This window comes from Sinocyclocheilus rhinocerous, unplaced genomic scaffold, assembly GCF_001515625.1.
Source record: "Sinocyclocheilus rhinocerous isolate Xijiao unplaced genomic scaffold, SAMN03320098_v1.1 scaffold174, whole genome shotgun sequence".
Lineage (NCBI taxonomy): Eukaryota > Metazoa > Chordata > Actinopteri > Cypriniformes > Cyprinidae > Sinocyclocheilus > Sinocyclocheilus rhinocerous.
The window spans coordinates 1,334,208-1,352,340 of NW_015646289.1; the positions used below are offsets into that span (position 1 = coordinate 1,334,208).

General features: G+C 39.1%; 3 protein-coding genes across 3 annotated transcripts in view; 2 read left to right on the plus strand and 1 right to left on the minus strand.

The window, feature by feature from the left end:
• LOC107707242 (atlastin-3-like) overlaps positions 1-4,601 on the plus strand; it is an 8,250-nt gene extending 3,649 nt beyond the window's left edge. The window contains exons 7-12 of the mRNA XM_016511210.1: positions 1,037-1,164; positions 1,248-1,304; positions 1,394-1,465; positions 2,440-2,631; positions 2,729-2,968; positions 3,052-4,601. Of these exons, the coding sequence (XP_016366696.1) occupies positions 1,037-1,164; positions 1,248-1,304; positions 1,394-1,465; positions 2,440-2,631; positions 2,729-2,968; positions 3,052-3,120 (758 nt within the window). The 3' untranslated portion in view covers positions 3,121-4,601. The remainder of the gene's footprint in view (positions 1-1,036; positions 1,165-1,247; positions 1,305-1,393; positions 1,466-2,439; positions 2,632-2,728; positions 2,969-3,051) is intronic.
• A 1,194-nt stretch (positions 4,602-5,795) lies between these two features.
• On the plus strand, positions 5,796-13,637 carry LOC107707243 (cofilin-2-like). Its single transcript, XM_016511211.1, has 4 exons — positions 5,796-5,898; positions 8,881-9,179; positions 11,275-11,351; positions 12,655-13,637. The coding sequence occupies exons 1-4, from the start codon at positions 5,896-5,898 to the stop codon at positions 12,771-12,773; spliced, it is 498 nt and encodes a 165-aa protein (XP_016366697.1). The 5' UTR covers positions 5,796-5,895; the 3' UTR covers positions 12,774-13,637.
• A 258-nt stretch (positions 13,638-13,895) lies between these two features.
• The window catches only part of LOC107707190 (serine protease 23-like), an 18,344-nt gene continuing 14,106 nt past the window's right edge, over positions 13,896-18,133 (minus strand). The window contains exon 2 of the mRNA XM_016511126.1: positions 13,896-14,951. Within this exon, the coding sequence (XP_016366612.1) occupies positions 13,896-14,939 (1,044 nt within the window). The 5' untranslated portion in view covers positions 14,940-14,951. The remainder of the gene's footprint in view (positions 14,952-18,133) is intronic.

Genomic DNA, 18,133 nt, shown 5'->3' on the forward strand with positions numbered 1-18,133 from the left:
GGTCCGTGTCACTAGTTAAAATTGCTTATTTCTCTGGATTTAAAAATTTTTCGAAACATTTGGGATAATGTAAGTACACAAGTCAGCAAAATATATAACACTGTTCTAGTGGTTTTTGGATATTTTAATAAAAAAATCTTACATATTGTGCCTTTAATGTTTTGGAAGAAAACATTGGTTGCACTTTGCACTTGGTTGCACTTTGCAATAAGGTTTATTAGTTAACATAAATTAATACATTTACTAATATTAACTAACAATGAGCAATGCATCTGTTACAGTATATTTATTCATCTTTGTTAACATTAATAAAAGTACAACTTTTCATTGTTGGTTCATTTTAGCTTAGGTCCATTAATTAATATTAACAGATAAAACTTTGGATTTTAATAGTGTATTGGTAAATGTTGCAATTACTATGAACTGAGATTAATAAATGCTTTACAAGTATTTTTCATTGTTAATTCATGTTAACAAATGGAACCTTATTGTAAACTGTTACTGAAATCTCTCACTGTATGCTCACTAAGACTCAAAATACAATTATTACAGTTTAAAATAAATGTTTTCTATTTCATATATTTTGAAATGTAATTTAATCCTGTGATTTCCTTCTGAAATCATTGTAATACACACATTTGGTGCTCAAGAAATTTTTTTATCACCGTTGAAAACAGTTGTGCTGCTTATTATTTTTATGGAAACCAAACCATGTACATTTTTTCAGGATTATTTCATGAATATAAAGTTCAAAAGATCAGAATTTATTAAAATAGATTTTTTTTGTAATGTTTTAATAACTTGTACTGTCACTGTTGATCAATTTGATCAGTTATTTAGAAAAATATCTTGCTGACCCCAAATAATAGAGCAAATCATATTTGTCAACACTCCACTTACATCTGATATCTGCATCCCTCTTTGTGTCCCTCATTGTGGGTTTAATTTTCTTTTTTACATCTCTCATTTTATACTAACATTCTTATGTTATTTGTGTCCTATCTCTCTCTCTAACAATCACTCCTGCCACTCTCAGACGTGGCTCCAGAGTTCAAGGAGCAGTTGCATGAACTCATTCCCAACCTGCTGAAGACTGACGAGCTGGCTGTGAAAGAGATCAATGGGAATAAGGTGACCTGCAGGGGCCTGCTGGAGTACTTCAAGGTGAGCTCACACCTGGCTTATGATCATCTTGATCTCTATTTTGTTGAGCAGCATTTAAAATGAGTTTTGTTTTTCACTGTCAGGCATATATCAAGATATATCAGGGAGAAGACCTTCCACACCCTAAATCCATGCTAGAGGTAACAATGCAGTTTTACTGATATTTGGTATTCATTTGTGACCTGTCACAAGATGTCATGTTGTTGAATTAATGTTTTGACTCATTCAGGCTACAGCAGAGGCCAATAACCTTGCAGCTGTGGCGTCAGCAAAAGACCAGTACTACAAGAATATGGAGACGGTCAGGCTGTTACACACTCATTATTATATGTACAATGTGTTACACACTCATTATACTGTATGTACAATAAGTTCAGTTCCTTTCATACATATTATTGCTGAATGAAACTAATACTAATACTAGGGTTGTGCCGATAGATGATAGTAGTGTGTATCGACTATAGTCAGATATCACCTGTGACTGATGCCTTTGATGATAACAAGACGATTATTATTATTGTTATTATTATCAGGCTAGTAATACTATCTAGTTAATATTAGGGCTTATTTGTTCCATCGTATTTCTTTTTCCACATTTTAACGTTATAACCAATCACACACTATTCTGTTGAGCTTATGAATGCAATGGCCAATCAGAGGCGTTCAGATGAGTCAATCGCACTGGAGTTTTGTTGTTCAGTGCATGCGCTTGCTAACTGAATTCTCTCATCATAAACAAAGTGCAGATGTATGTGCGATGTAAGTGTAAGATAGCTTCATGGCTTTTAAAGTGCATAAACTTGTGCTAGACTTAAGTCAGTGATGATGTTCTTTGATAATGTAAATGTTCTTTGGTTGGTTTCTGTAGCTGCTATTTGAATAACTGAGGAAATGTAAGCATTATAATTAGTAACTTGCAATGTTTCTATTAAATTGTTATCATGTTAAATACAATTTCAGTCATAATAAAAAATATTTGATATATTTAGTTAATAGATTACACTAACATTAGGCTGCTTTTAGCCTTACCCTGGAGTTGGTTCACTCTCTGGCTATGAAACGAAGTAAGTAAATAATAAAAAAAATTAGACTGATAGTATTGTGTATCGGCGATCTCACAGGCTGACGATAGAATGATATGACTATGGAGCATGTCGCCCAACTAATGCGCATTTTTACATTTGCATTGGCATGTGATTACCAAACCTAATATCCATTTAACCTTTTATATAATGTTCTTTTATTTATTTTTCACACATCCCCCCTCACTGTTAGGTGTGTGGTGGAGATCTGCCTTATGTGGCTCCTGACTCACTGGAGGAGAAGCACCATTTCTTCCTGCAGGAGGCCCTTCATCTCTTCTCCAGCACTAAGAAGATGGGTGGGCGGGATTTCTGTTACCGTTACCAGGAACAGTTGGAAGGAGAGCTGAAAGAGCTGTGGGAGTCCTTTAGCAAGCACAACGAGGTAACAAGTGAAAAAGCATCGAAAAAATTAATGTGTGAAAAATATTTCAAAACTTAGAGGATTTTATTAATTTTATGTACACTTGCTGTCTTTTCAGTCCAAGAATGTTTTTAGTGCTTTCCGGACACCTGCAGTGCTGTTTGTCCTGGTCTGCCTACTGTATGTTCTGTCAGGAATTTTGTTCTTCATTGGCCTGGAAACTATTTCCTTTGCATGTGACTGTGTAGTTGGCCTGGCCATGATTGCTATGCTGACCTGGGCCTTTATCCGGTACTCTGGCCAGTACAGAGAAGTAGGCTCAGCCATAGACCAGGCTGCTGGAGTAATACTAGAGCAGGTACATATATTCCTTTAATAATTATACATATGAATATATATTTTTTAAATAAAGATTAAAAATGTACTTATGTTGTTTTTCAGGCCACAGATGTGTTAAACAAGACAAGAAGCCAGGGTCAGGTGGCTGCACAACAGAAAAAGACAAGATAGCTTCTCATTCATACCGAAAATGCCAGAACGAGATGTAAACTGCACAGACGTGACCAATAATGTTACCAAATGATGCATATCTCCAAATATAGCACTTAAATTTCTACTTCTAATGCAGGCTGACTCATTTTGTCAGAATATCTTAAAGAAGATTTTTAAATATCAACACAAATATGAACACAAGACCAAATATCACAAACCAGCAGCTGGTTTTTCAGGGACAGGTATAGATTTAGCGCAAGGGCTAAACTCTCCACAGAACTGCATTGATATGTTTACAGTTGTTCATTCCAGTTCAGCCAAAGACATCCTCCATAGCAGGTCAGGGTTGTATAATGTTTAGATTGCACTTGTATTGCAGACTGTAGACATGTTATCTGTTTGTTCTCTTTAGCCAGGAATACCTTTTGCACATGAACTGCCATTACTTCATTAAGGCTTGAGCTTGATAAGATGTTTAGTATTGCAAGTGTAACTATATTATGTGAACTTTGCAAGAGCTTTGTTCGGTGTTCTTTGTACCAAATTGTGGCCTTCTATGCATTCCATCTTTCCATCTTGTACACATCCATGTATGATTTATATGGGAGTTTCTGTCAATAAGCTGTTTCACTTGTATTGGGTTTCATAATCAGGGTAACAAACATCTTATTCCATTCCAATGTTCTTGAGTGCTGGATTGGTTCTGTTCACTTCCTCTTAACTGCTGGCATGTTGTTGGGTGTTCAAAACCGTCCTGATACTGTCATCATGTTGGACTTAAAGTATTGATAGAAAAGCTAATATTAACTATTCAACTGTCTTGGGGAAAGTTCGGTCATTATGCACTATTCTGTAATCAGGTTCATATTTGCCTATCATTAGTAAACGCCTGATTTGATTCTGTTATTGGAGTGATTTGAGCACTGTTGCTCTTATGACTTTCCATTTTAATTTTTGTTACGTAACATTCCTTGTATGATGTGGTGGTGAAATAGTATACCTGGAGAATCCAGAGTACCTGAAAGCATTTTTCCAGGTTTTTAAAGACAGAAAATATGCATTTGTCCCTCAAGGAATGTCTGTAAAGTGTATTTGTGGCGTTCTTCTTTGTTGCATTCCACTAGAGCCTCAGTTGGAGGCTTTGAATGTGTTACCTTCACTTTTTCAACTGCGTGGACCTGCCTAAACTTACCTACCAGGGATCATTCTCTGTCCCTGTATATCACTTTCATTGTTACATACACTTTATATATCCCAGAAATAAAACTATACGCATGCCATACACTGATGGGTCTTGTTTGTATACAGTTGAAGGCAGAAATGTGAAGAAGAGTCAACGTTTGTACACTAGGTGTCAGCATTGATTTAAACGGAGAGAACGGTTCAGTGAGCATCGTGGCCACGTTTGAACATCCGTTCATTTGCATCAATCTACAAATGGAACCTTTGATTCATACATCATTTGTTCACTGCAAACTGTAGATAATAAAGCATGTTCTGTGCTCTTTGGTAAGCGGGACGCATTCTTCCTCCTTTGCAGTTTCATTCTTTGCTGCTGTACACCGCTCCCTCTAGCGTGTGCTGTGTGAATTTTTCCTATAGAAATGAACGTCCTTGTTTCCTTATATGGCGATCGGAGTCGCGAGCCGCCTGATGTGCGCGGCTTCGGCTGAAGCGCGCTCACGACTGTCACCATTTGCTTCCTTATTTGGAAGCGAGTTAAGCGAACCTTAAAAAGGGGCAGAGACCAACAATGCTATACAGCAGCGAGCCACTAACGAATATTGCAATTGGTGTGGTGTGTTCGGTGCAGAATTTAGTAGTATAACAGCACCTTTCATGTCACTTTACCATGTATGGGGCAGAAAACTCTAAAGGTCTAAATGTTCAGTATGTAAAATGTTGGTTGTTGTATTTAAATATATTTAATAAAAATTTCGTATATAATATATTAATAATGCATAATAATACACTTAATGAACAATAATATATATATATATATATATATATAGTATTTCATAGTTATATATTTTTAATAACATGCTTAATAATGGTTTTTAAATAAATACTTTAAATGCACATAACCTCGTATAAACGATTTTCAACGACCATAAGTTTGTGCCAGTGTTCTACTAACAACAGTGAATATATTTGTGACCCAGGACCACAAAACCAGTCATAAGGGTCAAATTTTCGAAATTGAGATTTTTACATCATTTGAAAGCTGAATAAATAAGCTTTCCTTTGATGTATGTTTGTTTGTTAGGATAGGACAATATTTAGTTGCGATACAACTATTTGAAAATCTGGAATCTGATGGTGCAAAAAAATCTGGGGGAAAAAAAATCGCCTTTAAAATTGTCCAAACGAAGTTCTTAGCAATGCATAATACTGATCAAAAATTTTGGATATATTTACGGTTTTGATATATTTACGGTAGGAAATTTACGAAATATCTTCATGGAACATGATCTTCATTTAATTTTGGCATAAAAGAAAAATCGCTCATTTTAACCCATACAATGTATTTTTGGCTGTTGCTACAAATATACCCGTGCTGATTTTGTGGTCCAGGGTCACATTTTATTATGCCCAAGTCCGTTTGTATAGAGCTCAGAACTCCAGCTCCCACAACACCCCAACAAGCGCGTGACATGGACGCGCGTTCCCATCGCTGCACGGCCACGCGCAAAAGGGCGCGCCCGAGTGTTGTATCAAGTGCGCGAGAGCGAAGGACTGCATCACAGCTCATTCAATTCCCATCCAGACGCCGACTAGCAAAGAGACACAACCATGGTACGTCTACATTTAAACAATGCTAATACAATTTACGGCTAGTTTCAGCGTGTTTGAAGAGTTTAATGGCTAGGTTGTGGGCTTTGTTGTTTTTTTTAATGTGAATCAACTCTGTCAATTAACCCCTACGCCGACTAATAGCTGCAAACCGGTTTTCCTTGGTTCTCTTGGCAGCGTCGTTTAACCGTATTTATTAACAAACTCGATTATCCTCGCGGTTCTCGATGGTGGGAGGCCTTCCGCTGCTCGGACGCGATGAGATTGGCAAAAACGAGACCCAAAAACAACTGGCGCCATTTCCCCGCTCAGCCTCCTTTATTTCCGTGAGTCCAGGCCCAGGAGCGGCCTCGCTGCTTATCATCGCACGCTACCTACAGGCCCCGTCGCTCCACATACGATCGCATCGCTCGGGTAAATTAGGAAAGGCTGTGAATAAACCGATGACCGTTGCGTGTGTGTTTAACTGCGTTTTTCGCCGGCCAGATGAAGCGCTTTTACGATTCTGTCCTTTCTTTGTCTGAGCACGGCCATCCGTCAAAATACACCATCGCTCGCATTTGCCGCACCAGAGGGGCTGCGGGTGTGTGTAAAACCGTAGATTATTCCCTTTTAAGACCGAATCCTCGCGTGTATAAAGTACGCTTTTCGTCTTTAGAACGCGGTAATTTTGCGGATATTTGGAACACATGCCCGAACACTGCAATCGTGGCCCCACCCTAATTCTTGATGCACCAGATGGTGTTGGTTTATTTATTTGACCAAAAAAAGACAGCTCGACAGGGAACGTGTATTTGGTCGATTGCAATTGGATTTCAAGCGAAATAAATACAATAATATTTGAGCTGAGCGGAAGGAAACCGAGTTTAAAATCCGTTACTTGTGCATTTGCGTATTATCAGGCAGCGTGTGCACGGCTACACTCTTCCTGGTTGGACGTTTTATCTTTGCTCGACGTCTTTATTTTCGTAATTGCTGTCATTGTATCGGCATTTTGTCTTTGTAATAAGCACATGACGTTTCTCTTGCCTATGACGTGCAGCATTTGTGGATATTTAGAAGAAGGTGCTTTGCTTCCTATTTAGTATTTGATCTTTCGCTGGTGCTTTCGTCGTCTGGTTTCTGTAGACATAAAAAAATACTTGTGAAATTATTGAGGGGAAATGGTATTCAGGCCGCATGTAAGTTGAAGGAAATGCCGGTTCCGGTGCGACCAGTCTCGGTCGCGAGGACAATATGCGACGTCATAGGCCACAAGCGACGTCAAAATCTGTTTTTGTGAGGCACGTGACCAAACGCCTTATACAATAGTTTTTTTCTTTAACTTATAAGCTCTTTTCATTTGAGCACCCACGACGTCACATTTCCTGTATCACAACGCTGGCTCATTTCTCACCGTGGGTTTCACTTCTCAGTGAACCTGGATGATTTACCAGCAGCATTAGTGCCCTTGTACTTAAACTTTGGACTTTATTTTGCACTTTAATATTTTATGACACTAGATGACAGATAGGGAGGGAATTGCTTGTTTTCTTGCTGAAGATCTAGAATTTGCATTTACTCATCCAAAACAAGCGGCTGTAATTTAAAAAAAAATTGGATTTTAAAGAAACGTTTATGTATTACCTGAAAAGTCGTGATAGTTCATTGCTCAAAAGGTGTGGGAATCCTAATTCTCCTTTTGGCCTTTAGTGTCCCATTTTTTTTTTTCATTATTTGTGAGCATGTTATGTAATGAGGCGTCTTAACACGTTCCTTTTCATTCACACCTTAAGCAAACCGGTTCCACCCATTAGATGTACATTTCCTGTAAGTGGGCCATTTAAGCATCTACCCCGCAAGGCTCCTTGTGTCCACCTTTTCACACGTCCTCATATGCTATTCAGAAGCTGGATAGGCGCTAGAAGTTCAGGTTCCTAGCCTTTTTAAAGGGTTTTCTCATTGCTCACCGTATAATCTTAGGAACTGAAATGTTGAATGTCTGGCTATGGCAATGCAGCATGAGTCACTGAGCCATGTTTCTAATGGAAATCAGAGGACCTGAGTAGGTTTATGGGATTGGTGTGACTGAGGCCATTTTGATCCATCACAGAAGAATCATTGTTTTGTGATCTAATGCTGTACACGAGCTTTGTATGACATGAATTTTTTTTTTATAGCATCTACATCCATTGAGTAATTTTTATACATATTTGATGCTCCTGCTTTAAATCAGACTATCAGCACAAATCTCATCAGCTCTTATGAGGAAGTGGCCAACCTTCCCTCTGTTCAAATGTGTTCGAGCATATCTGAGGTGTCACATGACCGGGAAAGAATGGTGCCTTGTTCAAATCAGCCTTTTTTTCTTTGACTTACTATTTAGTTTTAGTTTTTGTTTTTTTGGGAATAGAAACCAAATCCATGCATTGTTTTATTCTCACCCAGTGTGATATTTAAGTTTTTATTTGCTCTCATTCCACTGCCCTTGAAGTGTGTGGTCCTGTTTCTCCTATGTCAGGGTTTTTTTGTTTTGTCACTTAATGCTGTCTTGCGTGACAACCTGCCGGCCTAGTAGTTTAGAATCCGCTAGACGAGGTTCATATAGAACTATCCTGTTTTGTCAAAACGGCAGCCAGTTTAACTAGAAAAGACAAAGCCGTTTGTTTTTAAAATCCCGTTCACTCTCTCATTCTGCCTTTTCACCCACACATTCACGCATCCTTGCTCATCAGCTCACTCACTTCCCTCTTGCGTGACACAACCTGCCGGCCTAGTAGTTTAGAATCCGCTGGACGAGGTTCATATAAAACTATCCTGTTTTGTCAAAACGGCAGCCAGTTTAACTAGAAAAGACAAAGCCGTTTGTTTTTAAAATCCCGTTCACTCTCTCATTCTGACTTTTCACCCACACATTCACGCATCCTTGCTCATCAGCTCACTCACTTCCCTCTATTCAGACGGGCCCTCCATGCGACCTTATCCTGTGTGTTTGTGTGCTTGCAGGCCTCCGGAGTTACAGTGGATGAGAACGTGTTGACGATCTTCAACGAAATGAAGGTCCGCAAGGCTTCTGCCAACGAGGAAGAAAAGAGCAAGAGGAAGAAGGCTGTTCTCTTCTGCCTGAGTGAGGACAAGAAGCGTATCGTCATGGAGGAGGGCAATGAGATCCTGCAGGGAGATGAAGGAGATCCCTACCTTAAGTTTGTCAAGATTCTTCCTCCTAACGATTGTCGCTATGCTCTCTATGATGCCACGTATGAGACTAAAGAGACTAAGAAAGAGGACCTGGTTTTCATTTTCTGGTAAGTCCCAAGAGCTTCTTCATGTGTGCTTCATGTAGCTCCCAGTCCTGTTCCTGGAGATGTTACTTCCTGCAGACTTTAGTTCAGGGTTCCCACGCTTCTTGAAGGTACTTGTATATCAGACACATAAATTCAAAGCCTGGAAAGTACTTGAAAACAAATATAGGTCCTTGAAAGTGCTTGAAATAAATTGTTTAGTAGAATGGTGCTATTTCAAAAAATTTCCTATATGCGCTGTCAAAGGCAAAACGAAACCGTGCTAATGATTGGGGTGGAGATGGGGTAGTGCGAAAAAAAAATCTTAGCATGCGAGCTGATGCGCACATTGCACAGCCCTGCATGAACCTATGGAGAAGCAGTGCATTTGCGACTGAAAACTACTGCGTGCGACTATTAAAAAATATTTAGGAGCACCAGTGCAAATGACCGAATCAGCATATTTGTGTTTGCGCTGAGGGGAACTTCAATGGTTTCTAACGTACTTACAACGTGTTTTTGCAGCGGTGAGTAATGTATCAGACATATATTGATTCCTTGAACATGTTAATCAGAATCCACTCACAGCTGAAAACGCCGTTTTGTTCAGTGCTGAGTTCTGCAAGCTCACGAATCCTCTCATTATAACAAACAAACTGTAGACAGGGTTTAAATAAGAGATTTACTGTGCAGTGTAGAGAGCTGCGTTGATTATAATGGAACTTTGTGAGATCGTGATGAACGAAGGAGAGTGACAGCTTTTAATGAATAAAGGAGTTTGCAAATTATATTGATTTTAATACAACAGTTCATTACACAAGAAGTTAATATTAAGTGACTTGCATTGTCTGAACACTATTGCCTGATTTTGCTTTTAGTCAACAAAAATAGTTTCAAACAAAGTAACAGCTGAGCCGCTGCACATCAAACAGTGTTGTTTCGTTTATGTATGAATGGGTGTTTTCAGACGAATCTGATTCAATTACCAATTCATAAAGACAGTCACTTGTTTGAATGAATCAGCTATTCGAACAAATCAATTGAATGAATGATTCAGTGATAAAATCAGTGACTTGCCGCCACCTTCTGGCAGTTTCTTTCATTTTAAAGTATCTTATTTAAATCATTTAATATTTCTATATTTAAAACATTAACCTCAACATGAAGTTATGAATTTAATTGCACTCATGCGACCGCTGAGCCTCATTAAACCATCTGAAAATACACCTACAAGCCACTTTTGTGTTCTTCTGTGCCACCTCTGTAGTACAAATTATTTTTTTAATACTGATTTCATTTGATTGGTAACTTATTCTTATTCTACTTATTATTCTGTTGTTTTAATTAGAAATTAATTAATTATAATAGAATTTTTTTAATTTGACAAAAGATGACATACTTTTAATAAAGTTAGAAAAATGCCGTAACAAAGGTATAAACAAAATTCCCTGTAAGTCACTTTCAGGAGTCAAACATCATCTCGTAATGGGAAGGCTAATATTTGATCAGAATTTGATTAGAAGGTGCTCCTGAAATTTGACTGTGCTCATACATTTTCACAAGTGCTCCCAAAAAGAAAAGTAAGCGTAGAGCCCTGTTTAACCACTTTTTATTCATTTAAAAATTTAGATTTTCAAATTTAAATCTTTTACAAGAATTACAGCAAAAAACAGTTTGATGCAAGAATATATATTTTTTTATCAATATTTGAGATTCAAAATTCATTTGAACACGATTTAGACCAAAATGGTCTAAATTTATGAAACCTACACATTCAAAACCTCATTACTCTGAAATTTTTAATGTAAATGTTAAGTGTAAGTGAAATGTTAAGTACTGTAAGATGTCTTTCATGACGCTACATATGCTGTTGAATTTGAGCGGTGCGTGCTTGATATAAAATAAATGGCGCTTTAAAAAGTCCTTGAATCTGGTGTTCATGAAAGAGTGGGAACCCTGTTAGTTCCAACCCTGTTCTGATACACCTGTTGGATTGGACAGGGTTGGAGCTGAACTTTGCTGGAAGGTAGATCTCCAGGAACAGTTCTGGGGCTCCTGATATAGACTTGTCAAATGCTCGCATGAAACGGATGATCTGATCTCCTGTTGTATTGCACAGGGCCCCAGAAAATGCCCCACTCAAAAGCAAGATGATCTATGCCAGCTCCAAGGATGCCATCAAGAAGAAGTTCACAGGTAATGCTAAAAAATGTATAAAAATAATATTGCATGTATAATTTAAGTTTTATATGAAATTGACTTAAATGGTTAGTTCACCCAAAAATGAAAATTAGCCCATGAATTACTCCCCCCTCAAGTCATCCTAGGTGTATATGACTTTTTTCTTTCAGATGAATCCAATCGGAGTTATATTAAAAATTGTCTTTGATCTTCCAAGCTGTTTAATAGCAGTCAGTGGGTGTTGCAGTGCATCAGTCCAAAAGAAGTTAAATAAAGCGCATCCATTCATAATAAAAAGTGTCTCACACGGCTCCGGGGGGTGAACAAAGGCCTCCTGTAGCAAATCGATGCGTTTTGGTAAGAAAAATATTCAAAACTTAATAATCGCTTTAATGTAGCTTGCGCCAACAGTTGTACACGGAAGCAGCTCCGGGCTGATGACGTATGAGGTCAGCATTGCGTATGCGCTAGGGCTGTCAAAATGGCTGAAAAACTAAATTTGAATTTTTTACTTAAATATTATCAATATTCTAATATAAAAGGCATTATTTCAGTTGGGGGGAAAAAAGCTGTTGGCTTCTCTCCTGAGGCCACAAGAGGGCGCATCGAGCAAAATATAATGCACATATCTTCAAAGCATAATAAAATAACACGACTATCTTTGCATAATGTTTAAAATAATGCTTATAAACCATATATAATTAATAAAGTTGCTTAAACAATTACACTCATCATGACAGTAAAATAGGGCATTTAAAGTCAATATACTGCAGTATTTCCTCTCTCAATCAGTAGAAAATATGGTTAACACCCGGTCATGCATGAAAAATAAAATACCGTCATGTACTGTGAAACCGGTATAATTTTGAAAAATATCGTGATATAAATTTTTGGGCATACCGCCCAGCACTAGGAGACATGCAAAATGTGCAGGGCAGGGGGGGCTCCAGGACAGGTTTGAAAACCCCTGCTACTTAACTATATAAACGATGGTTAAACTAAAACCTTAAAACATGTTACTTGAAATAAATGTTAACTGAAATTTATTAATTTAAAATATCTACAACTGAAAAAAATATAGACACCTTTTTAAATAAAAACTATTAAAAACAACAAATGCACAACAATTTCTAAACTAAAATTTTAAATGGAAAATACATTTAAAATGGGAACTATAATACCAGCTAAATGATTCTAAAGTAAGCTTATAAATATGAGCTGATTTGAAAATTGAAATATGCATGCATTTAATTTGTATAATAAATTGTGAATGTAATTGTGAAATCTGAGTAACCGTTTGTCGTGTCTTGTTTCACAGGTATCAAGCATGAGTGGCAAGTGAACGGTTTAGAGGATATCAAGGACCGAAAGACCCTTGCTGAGAAGCTCGGGGGAGCGTCAGTGGTGACTCTCGAGGGCAAGCCTCTGAGCGATTGAGGCTGACACATTTCAGGGGTTAGCTGTTCATTCCGACATGGGTGGGGCAGATGGGCCTGCACGACTGTTTGTGGGCCACATGGTGGGTTAATGCGGGTGGGGAGGGTTGGGTGAAAGTGACGGTTTCCAAACTCCAAACACACATGACGAAAGATGTAGGCTGTCATTCCAATTCACACATACAATGATCAAGAACAAAAACGTAAGAGAAAAAAAAAAAGATCTTAAAAGACAAAAACCAAGGATGATGATTATAAAAACAAAGTAATATAACTGTGTAAATGTGTACTGGCAGGTTTTCGTTCTTTCTGGGTTCCATTAGATTGTTGAAAGGAAAGAGGGAGACTGCAGCCGTTACAAATCAGCTGTACAACATACTGTTAGTTCTTAAGATTAAAGTTTTTTTTTGTTTTTTGTTTTTCTGCCGCTGCCAAACGTGTAGTTAAGTTTTTCTAAGTGTGTGTGTTGTTGAAGACTAGGTGTAGTACAAAATTTGCTCCAACGTTATCGGACCATTCTGGGAACACCAATTTACTCCCCTTCCCTATTTGTTTTTTTATTTTGAGCTCACAAGTCGTTTTTATGATTCCATAATTCCATATGATTTAAATATTTCCAAATGTAATTCAAAACTATGGCACTGGTGTCAAGAAATTGTACACATTCCTTCTACCTGTAAAATCTGGGTCCTAGTCGGTGAGCGGTCTGTTGATGAATTGGATTGAGTGGACTGATGGACACGTATTGTTTAGATGGAGCGATATATTTGGGCAGTCTGTGTACAGAGCTTTGATGGATATTGGTCAGTGGATGTTTTGTATCGTCTCCTTATCTCTAATAAAAAATTTAAAAAAAGCACTAAACGACTCTGCTGTGTTACAACTGGTTTGTTTCTTCGTGTTTGGTAAATCCTCTGCAAGGGCCTTTTTATTTTTGCTCTGCCCCAAGGCGAATCTAATTTTGCTCTTTATTTTAGAATACGCATTCATCTTTTATATTGATTTATAGATACTTGTTTACATTTGTGTGGCTATTCTGCTGTTTTTTTTTTTGTTTTTTTTTTGCTGTTTTATCAGTGTTCAGCATGGTTTATGCATTGAAATATGTGATGGTTTGCAAAATTCATAAAGTTTCTAATGGATCCAAACAAAGAGACTCTGATTGCTTTCTCAGCCTCCCTATGGATTTGATGGGTGGCTGTGATGGGATGCAACTGTGGAAATATATTACACCAGAGCCGCTCGCTCCAGGGCGGGCGTCACAGTGCTGGTAGATCAAATCATTGGACTCGTCCTCCACAGGACAAAAGCGGTACACCAGTTCCCCAGGCCGGTCGCTGTCAAATCCAGAGAAGTGGATGCGTTTACCAGCCAAACTGTCTGAGGAGGGTGCCACAGCCAGCCGCATGAAGGGACGCCGGTGAGGCCAGCGCAACTCTAGAAGTGCGTAGTCAAAATCCATGCTGACGTCTTGAGGGCCTTGAATCCAGCCTTTAGGAACCCGTGTGCGTTTAACTCTCACCCAGCGCACCAAGGGTTTCTTCACGGGAGCCTGACCCGGCCTTGTACCGTTAACAGACGGAGGGATTAGAAAGCCCACCCTGAGCTTCCTCGCTCCCTTGACATAATCCTTCCCATCATGCACGCAGTGGGCTGCGGTCAGGACGTGCTGCTGGGACACCAGAACTCCAGTGCAGCCGGTGGAGATGCGGACGGCTGTGGAGAACGGGTAGTCCAGAAGGAAGTGGTCACCGCGGATGTTAAAGCGCCCGTCTGAACCGTAGATCTGGCGCTTTAGCCGCTTGCGTCTGGGAGTGGTTACTTTGGGCCGCCTGACAGGAAGTTCAGTGTCGTTTACTTCCAGGTCAACAGTGGTTAAAGTTCGCGAGCCGTCTGCATAAAGAGTTTCGAAAGCTAGGTGCTCTTTATCGGTGTCTTCTCCTTTGTGGAAGCAGCTCTCATTGCAGTGGGTAGTGAGGTCCAGCTGAGCTTTGGCGCTGAAGCGGGAACGAGACAGTGGCAGGGTGGCGTGAGGTATCAGCGAGGGGAGGTGGATGTGGGACTGATGGCGAGGTTCTCTCACTGAAACCGAGCTGGGCAGGAGGAGTAGGAACAGCAGGCCAATACAGCAAGGATGGGCCAGACCCAATCTCCGGTTAGGCACCATGGCTTATGCAACCTAAATGCAAATACAAAAATATATGCAAGCATGAAATAAAACTCAAGATCCTCCATTTTGCAGATATAAGGCTAAAGAAATGTAATGCTGAGCCTTCACTCTTAAAAATAGGTTCTTTTATGGTTCCATACAGAACATTTGTGATCGGAGAAATGACAAACAACAAGTGCTACTCTACTGCCCAAAACTCGCGTTTGAATCATCAGTGGCAACGAAAAACACAGCGGCCTAGCGTGAGAATTGAAATCGCATCATATGACCCCTTTAACAAAAGGTTCTATATATAGTGGGAAAAGGTTCTTCACATTATTAACATTTTGCACACTAAAGGCTGGAATACACTTCACGACACAATTTTCAAACACTAGGCATAATACATTTTTGTCTTTGCAAATGGTTAGAAAAGCACTAGAGAAAGTTTTTCTGAACACAACAAATTTACACCTTGTTTCTAGACACATGACACGACAAATCATTCACTGTGTCCCAATACTTCCATACTATATAGTATGTGACAAACAGTTTACTAAGAGTAGTATTAGAAAAACAGCACTTCTACAGAGTCTCTGGAGTGTGAATTCAGTGAACACTTGAAGCCACACAAGAGGAGTTGTGAATAACGGTGAAGCAACGCAACTAATGCTGGTAGGTCATGTGACAGTCACAACATGACGGATGTAGTACGTTCAAATTTCATTCATACCATATAGAATGTACTTTTCAATGGTTCTGAAGTAAGTTAACTAAATGTAGTACCTACTTTACAGCTTGTGATTTTGGATAAAAGCATCTAAAAGTTCTCAAATTTACTTAAAATATCAAACATGTTCAGATATCCTCCGAATGCATAGAATCACAGCCTGAAGCTAAAATTCGAAGTGAAATCTGTCAACACAAGTTTGCAGGCTGGTTTTAACTTTCGATAACTAGCATCGAAAGTACATTTACATTGTGGTAAAAATGTGGGCAAAACTTGTATAGAATACTTAAGCCTTATGAAAAAAAAATCTTTTAAGAACTTTACTGAAAGATTCTTTCAAGAACCCAAAATGGTTCTTCTATGGCATCTCTGCGAAAACTCACTTTTGGAACATTCATTTTTAAGAGTTTTAGTGGCATCGTTAGTAATCTATAGATAAGTGCAGTGCGTTTTGGTCAGAGTGCTCAATAAAAAGACAAACATCTAAAGGAAATGACCCATAGTGTCTGAAGTAGCCTTAAGATTGAAACAGTTTGATTAAAGATTAAAATCCTCTAAAACTGTGTCAGACATATCCTTGCGCCTTTAAAAAGAAATGAATTTTACATTTAGCTGGCTCGAATCTGTTTAATAATAGCAGTGGTTTTATTATAACCATTTTTCATTTTATGATTGCCAAATTTAAGTTACAGTCTGGGAAAAAAAAGTATCAATGCACGACGCACGTAATAGTCAATAGACATAGCCCTAATACAAATTGCTTGAGTAGTCCTAGTATAAAGGGACATTATCATCTGCTCCATTCATCATGGACACCCATGTGTGACACCTGGGGAATTCCCTGGACACAACCTGTTTCCCACAGCATCCCTTTGTGCTAAAACCCCCAATCTCGTCTTTTTTGTTGTCTTTCACATCTTGAATGAATGTCCAACCAACCCCATCCACGCCTTGCGTTGTTGTTAAACTCAAGGAAAACAAACTCTGTTTACCTACCTCACTTTCCAATTGCGCCTGTACAAACCAACAACTGCAATACACTTGCTCAAAAGACAGCTAGGTATTCCAATCTACACAAAATGAGCATTTTATAATGGCAAAACTGCTTTAAATTAATTGTAGTTTTATTTGGAGGCATCGCAATTAAAACGAGTTTAATAATACGTACAAAAAGAGCAGCAGTGCGCCACAGCTTTACGCACACTCTCTGTGACGAAGAAATAATACAGTTTAAAAGAAATTCGTTTTCGGATGATACTTAACTTCAAGCTGCGTTAATATTGACCAAGGCGAGTTTAAATCCAAATCACAGGTTCTTCTCCTGGAAGTTCACGGGGTAACCCAGTCTCCAGGTTTACTCCCATCTCCACTGTGAAGGTTTGTGCTGGAGTGCGTGACAGGTCCGCCAAAAACATACACAATCCTTTTAACGCCTAGTCTTTCTTCAAATACTGATTCTTTTCAACGGCCCTTATTTCATCACATCAGACAGCATACTTGCCCTCCGTTGAATGGTGTAGTGCAAAACTGAGGTCGTGCAAGCCCAATAACCGAGGCGCGATGCTGCGCCTCCCCGCGTGGTCCTAGTGCCGCCGCCGCAGGAATAAAGGCAAAGATGGTGCGTCCAAAAGCAACATCTTCTGTATGTGTGAACAGATACTTCGTCAGTACTGCACTTCCTTCTGCTCTAAGTCGTAATTCTTTAAATGTAATGATAAACCTGTCTGCTAAAAGACGCTATTCTGGGCATGCCTTGGCACACATTAAAATATTCCTTCAGGTGTTATTAAAGGGTTAGTTCACCCAAAAATGATAATTAGCCTGTGTTTTACTCACCCTGGAAGCATCCTAGGTGTATGTGACTTTCTTCTTTCAGACGAATCCAATCGGAGTTATATTAAAAATTGTCCTGGCCCCTCCAAGCCTTACAACGGGGGCCTCCTGTAGCGAATCCATGCGTTTTTGTAAGATAAATATCCATATTTCAAACGTAATAAACACTTTTTTCTCACTTCCGCTGACTGGTATGCGGAAGATATGCAGACGGATGACGTAGGACGTATGCGTCGTGCGCACCTCTGAGAAATGCAGGAGCAAAGGAAGCAAAGTTTCCTTACTTTAGCAAAGGAAAACCAGTCTCCTCTTGGCTTATATCGAAATCCTCCGACATTTTTCTTTACAAATCCTCGTTTTGTGCTTCTAATTCATGACCGGCGTTTTGCTTTGTTCTCTCTCCGCGCTCGTCACTAATCACGCAACGCCGACGTGCTACGTCATCCGCCGGCACGCCCTCCATATATGACAGAATACCGGAAGTGAGAGAAAAGTTTTTATTACGTTTGAAATATGGATATTTATCTTACAAAAACGTATGGATTCGCAACAGGAGGCCTTTATTCAACCCCCCGGAGCCGTGTGAGGGACGTTTTATTATGGATGTGCGCACTTTATTTCACGTCTTCTGAACTGTTGACAACCGAAC

What these genes read in the sequence shown, in the direction of transcription:
- LOC107707243 (XM_016511211.1), top strand. An exon ending in GACCTGGTTTTCATTTTCTG is followed by an intron (nt 9,180 to 11,274) that starts GTAAGTCCCAAG and finishes TGTATTGCACAG; the next exon opens with GGCCCCAGAAAATGCCCCAC. An exon ending in CATCAAGAAGAAGTTCACAG is followed by an intron (nt 11,352 to 12,654) that starts GTAATGCTAAAA and finishes CTTGTTTCACAG; the next exon opens with GTATCAAGCATGAGTGGCAA.